Genomic DNA, 6,000 nt, shown 5'->3' with positions numbered 1-6,000 from the left:
ATTTTTGCTGTCACTGAAATGTCTAAAATGCAACTCTTGAGATTTGAATTAATTATATGTTTCTTTAAATCAAACCCAAAAAGTTAGAATAAAAATTTAAACTTTTCTACTCTGTTGAGCAAAAGGGATTCCTCTTTTCAGCCACCACAAGGGGGAACTGCAGCTCCTGTATCCACCCTTCTTGTGCTGATGGTGAGGATTAGGATTCAATCTCAGGAAAACAAACACTTTGTATGATTCATTTAAAGAGATATTTACCTACTTTAATCAGTCATCTTTTGATTGACCATTAAAAACAGCAAGCCAGTAAAGATGCAGATATATGTGGAAACAAACAAAAAGCTTTGTTCCAGTGTCAAATGATAACAGGTGTGACTCTTCCAACCGGCCGATCTCAGTACTGGTGACATGACAGAAATTGAGAAAAATGTGTGATTTTTTTTTATTAAAAGAGCTTTTAAGCTTTTTTTTTTAAGAGATTTTTTGTTATCATTTCATGGTTTTTAAAAGAATATCTTGTTTCTTTGCATTACTATTTTATGTAGCAAAACTGAAGTTGGAGTCTGCAGTTTGAGAAGTTGAATTTGACCAGAAAGTATCTTTTTTTGTTTGTTTGTTTTACTTAGAAACCAAATTTCTAAAGTAAAGATATATTGGCTTGGCCATGTGCTATAATTAACAGTTCAATTCCACACAACGGTGTATTGAAAAAATTAACAAGTATACTTCAAATTTAAATATTTAAGGCTGAATGAGCATAAAAGATCCATGTTTTTTTTCTTTCAATTTTATTCATTCACAATTTAAAGAATTGATTTACCTATTTGAAAAGAAAAAACACAGGGAGCTCTGACACAAAACAACAAGTAAGATTCAAATCGAACAGAAATAATGTAAAATATTTCAGCTAATATGTATTCTGTAATTTTGTATCTATGAGAAGGGGGAAAAAGTCATATTTAGGATTTGGTTAAGAAACGGGAAAAGAAAAATCACAGTATACAGTACATAGATTCCTCCCACAACTTGTACATTACTAAAATGATGTACAGCCAAGGTTAACATCATAAAGCTGAGGATGCAAACAGTGAAAAATAAAAACAGACTCTCTTTTACAAAGCACTGCTGGCAGCCTCAACAACCAAGGAGGTAGCTTCCTTAGCAAGCATCCCATTCTTGAGTTTCCTTTTTCAAATAATTTACATTAAAAATATATATTTAAAAAAAAAAAAAAAAAAACACTGAAAGATTCGTACATTTTCAGTAGACAGGAGATCAGGTGACGAAACCAAACCGAGAATCGATGTGTCTTGTTGCAAGATGTGTCTACAATAATCAAACTCAACACAGACTGGAGCCTAAAGAAGACATGGGAACGTCTCGGTGCTGGAGGAGAGCAGTTCCCTACATTGCCTGAATTCCTGAGCACTCACATGGCGTGCGCTTGTGGATACATGCTCCGAGGGTGTAACCACCTCAATGCGTGCAGTCATGCTTGAGCACACTAAACATCCGTCAGACTCTGTCACGCCCAGTCTCAACCAGGTCAGGATGAAAAGACATCTACACTTATTCACTTTGTAATACAATAATGCTCTTTTTGTCACATACATAAAAAAAACTAATTAAGGACACAGTAAGAAATCACCGATAATGGAACTTGACAGGAGAATAAATATGTTCTCTCATACCATATTTTAACCATTTCTTACCATGATGTATACATTTCAAGCCACAAAAAAATATGTGGATATATGTTGGTCCGTTTTGTTTTATTTGGAGCAGGTTTCCATACCTTCTTGTTGACTCGGCTGGTTGCCAGTCGTTAACCAGCACAGAAAGTTAAACTCGTTTGTGAGTTTAACTTGGATGGAGACTCAATTAAACTGAATTGTACCATAACTGGCAAGGATTATTTAACGAGGCTCAAATTAGACAGAAGATATAGTCAAAGCAACACCATTTCATTACATAGTCTGGAAGAAGAAAGAAAAAAAACAACAACAGGATAAAAAGTTCAAAGTTTTAAAGAAGGTGAGATTTTCCAAATTTGACCTAATGAAAGACAGGAATAAAAAGAGAGGCGCTGTTTTGGTGAATGCTTGGATTATAAAGACTTGTGTACTTATTATTCGGAGGCCACCACAAATCCGCCTCCACCCAAACACTACTGTCTGCTTAAACAATAAATAACACGTGTCAAAGCGAACACACACAGTTGTTAAAACAGTGATATCTGCTACTTTTATCACATTCTTAGTATGAGGAGGGTAAAACAAAATACTTGTTTTGTTTTTCTTACAGACTGACCTCCACCATTCCTGCGCCGGTGTGTGACAATCACGTGCTCATTGGCTAGTAGTTATCGATGCTAAGTCATTCAACCCTCACAAGGTGAACGTCACCAGGGTTCCAATACATTGATCGTTTAAGTTTTGTGACTCAACTTTCCAGCGTTCTTTTATATTTCATATTGAAGTTCACTGAAAAATGTAGGAAAAATGCAGACACAGAGGAGGGGAGGAGAAGGTCATAAGGTGACAATAAAGGAAGGACATAAGGAAGAAAAGAAGGGAGGTAAAAGACAATAAGGGGAAGAAAAACAAGAAAATAAGTAGGATAGATGGGGAACAAAAAGTAAAGACAGAACGACATAAGATTATAGGGAAGGAAATGACACAACGAAGAAAAGATGGACACAAAGTGGGAAGGATATAAGAAAGGACACAATTTTTAGAAAATGGGAAAGAAGTCTGAAAATACAATAACTTTTCTTATTGTGTTTTTCAAATCTCATCTCGACCTGGAAAATGTGTCGGAACCCCGGATCACCTTAAACATTCACACATACACACACAAAACAACCCTAAAAAAAATCTAACAATGATTATTACATTTGCTACATTTATATATAAAATCATCAAATTAAAAAAATAAAGTTGCTGTGGAGACATCTTAAAATTTGATGCATGATACATTAACAAAGCTTATCAGTACAGAACACATAAAAAAGAAAAATCATTACATCTTTGACCCCCTTTAGCTTGCGTCGTGATCATCATCGTCATGTCAGTTGATCGCAAGAGGCAGGCAGGCACCGGTGGTCAGATTTTCTTTAATTGAGCAGTTTGTAACATGAAGTACTCAGTTCATTTCATCTAGAAATATCTTTCAGCTGGAAATTCCCTTTCAATGATTGGTTGCATCTTTGCTAACAGTAATTACAAACATAAGTGCTTGATGAATTGCAAAGGTAGTTGGCACATTTTCTGTTCTGACATATATATATATATATATGCATCTGACATATATATTTATATATAAAAAAATTACATCATCTTGAAGAATCTAAATTCACATATCTGTGCACACTGACGTACTGGAGTACTGAGGCAACCTTAGTCTTTGACTCGAGGTATGTTGTATGAGTAGTGTACAAGAGGAAGTCCTCTGCTTTGGCAGAAGCAGGCTCTGCCGCAGGCTTGAACCTGGTCTGAACTGTCTGAAACAAACGAGTCCCCCTCGTCGGCGTACTCGGACTGAGCAGAGGGCGTGCCGCTGTCTGCCCAGAACCCCTCGGAGCGCGGGCATATTGCGGCTCCAGCCAGAAGGGTGGGACAGCTGTGAGACTTCACTAAATGTCTGCAGACCGAGGAGGCTGAGGGGGACGAGCAGGTCCGGGCACGCAGGACTGCCTCGCACTGTTCGCACACAGTCTCTCCACAAAGCTGAGAGTACACACCACAGTCAAAGCCCAGGTGGGAGAAGGATCCCTCGTCTGTGAGCTCAGACTCTCCACCGCCATCGTCGCAGCCACTTTCAGTGCCGGCCTTCACCTCTTGGGTCAAACCCATGTGACCGCGCAGCCTTAACCAGTCCTCTCTGAAGGCTGGGCTGAAAAACACATACAACACCGGGTTCAGGCATGCGGGGAGGGGGAAGAAAATGAGGGTGACGGACTTGGCGATTTCCGGGCCGCCGGCCGTAGAGCCGGTCAGGAGAGGGGCGAAGGAAAAAGCCGCGACGGGACAGAAGAAGATGCAGTTGGTGAAGATGAGCCAGGCGACATGACGGAGGGCGCCGGTCTGCTCTGGGTCTGCCAGCTCCACCCTGCCGAGGTGGCAGTAGAGCTGGGTGTAAACTGCAGCCGTGAAGAGGTAAGCCAGGGCATTGAGCAGGACCAGAATGACTGTGACACTGAGAGCCGGACTCTCCCCACCAGCGAACGGCAGGCAGAGGGGAGAAGACGACTGGTCGCTGAAGGTCAGAAGAGGCAGACATGCTCCGGCCGCTGCAAGCAACCCCAGCAGCCCCGCGGCCAGGCCAAAGCACTGGTAACCTCTAAAACACCTGCGATGGCTGCTGCCGTTCCTCCTGGGCGACATCAGCACTTTTCCCAGGATCATCCGGACCGCCATGCTGCGCTCCACGGCTGCCAGCGCCAGCAGCAGCACCGACCACTCCGAAGAGAACACAGCGAGAGCTCCGGTGATCTGACAGCCGGGACCCATCTCCCACCACGCGCCGAACTCAGCGAAGGATCCCCACGTTGCCGCATCGAGCACGGTCAGAATGCCGACGTACAGGCCAGTGAGCAGGTTGGCCAGGGCCAGCAGACCCATTAGCAGCCTGGCTGGTGACAAAGACGGAGTCAGGTAGTGGGAATAACCGGTGGCTTGGTGAGTAGGCGAGAAGGTGGTCACCAGCACCAGGCTGTTGAAGACCAGCGACACCAGGCAGATAAACCACACTGTCAGACGAATCATCCAGTTCCCCAAGAGGTGCTCACAAGGCTTGAAGGCTCCTGAACACAGAAACAGTTTCGATGTTTAGAAATGAAAATGTAATAAGATCATTTAGGACTGTCAAAGAATTCTTCAGCATTGTTTCATTAACACAGAGACAAGATTAGAGAGGCTTGACCGTTTACCTGGTGAAGGTGAACAATGCATTATCATTGAGACCTGCTCACCATCTTCTACACCTACAACGGCACAAAAGTAGACATAAAAAAGCATGATCAGATTATGTGAATGTGTCATCAGCAGAGATGTATCAAAGTGCAAGTCAAATCCCAAGTCTTTCGCCCCAATTCAGAGTGAAGTTTCAAGTTCCTAATGACTTGAACATTTTCTAATCAAACCCACATTTAGTGCAGCTCTAACTCTGCATTGATGCTGTAGGTGAGTAACTAAATAATTTTTCCTTAAACCTAATTTATCATGACAATTCTGTTTTAAGATTTATAAACAGTCATCCAAAAAAACTAACTTAATTATTTTGAAATTTATTCTAAAGTAATATTTACACCATCTAAGAAAAATTATGGAACTAATTATAAAACCCGTTCATGATGAATTTATAATTTTATCACAAACAACGCTGTGTTTTGGTGTCTTAATGACTAACTTAACACCTGTTTATTCATGTCTTCATTTTGTCCAGTCTGTCATTAAATATTGTATTAAATATAGTTTGGATGGTTTTCTTCTGACTCTGAGCCTGAGAATTTTTTTATAATACTGTGGAGTCTTATTTTCTAAATCCAGCTTTAAAACCTTTGTTGTTAATTCTACATAGAGATTTAGTTAAACTAAACCACGTGAATCCATCCTCTATGAGAGACAGCACAAGTTAACACGTCGGCTATTCATTTGTAAAAAAGACGAGCGTCCATTCCCACCTGTGGATTTCTTCACGTCCGTTTGCTCAGCGGACCTCGTCACCGAGTCGCATCCAATGAATGCGCAGCATTGGTAGGCATAAGGGACAGAGATGGACCTGCAAACAATAATTTAAAATAAGGAATTTAAGAGTCTGTTGTTGATATGGGCATGTCATCTTTAAAAACGCTCCTAAAAAGATCACTAGAAGTGTGTGGCTCAGCAAATATTTGGGCTTTCTGATTGTATTCGTCCAAATATTTGGATGTTTTCCTAGAATAGCAACAAATATGCAGAAAACAGATTTGCCTGGCTTCCTCATTAAATGTTAACACGC

General features: G+C 40.9%; 1 protein-coding gene across 1 annotated transcript in view; it reads right to left on the bottom strand.

The window, feature by feature from the left end:
• Positions 1-237: 237 nt before the first annotated feature.
• lgr4 (leucine-rich repeat containing G protein-coupled receptor 4) overlaps positions 238-6,000 on the bottom strand; it is a 31,891-nt gene continuing 26,128 nt past the window's right edge. Inside the window, exons 16-18 of the mRNA XM_081605143.1 lie at positions 5,684-5,781; positions 4,931-4,984; positions 238-4,804 (exon numbers count right to left, since the gene is read on the bottom strand). Coding sequence (XP_081461269.1) covers positions 3,399-4,804; positions 4,931-4,984; positions 5,684-5,781 — 1,558 coding nt within the window. The 3' untranslated portion in view covers positions 238-3,398. The remainder of the gene's footprint in view (positions 4,805-4,930; positions 4,985-5,683; positions 5,782-6,000) is intronic.

This window comes from Poecilia reticulata, chromosome 3 (genome assembly GCF_904066995.2).
Source record: "Poecilia reticulata chromosome 3, P_reticulata-male-v2, whole genome shotgun sequence".
Classification (NCBI taxonomy): domain Eukaryota; kingdom Metazoa; phylum Chordata; class Actinopteri; order Cyprinodontiformes; family Poeciliidae; genus Poecilia; species Poecilia reticulata.
This window is presented reverse-complemented; position numbering and strand designations above follow the sequence as displayed.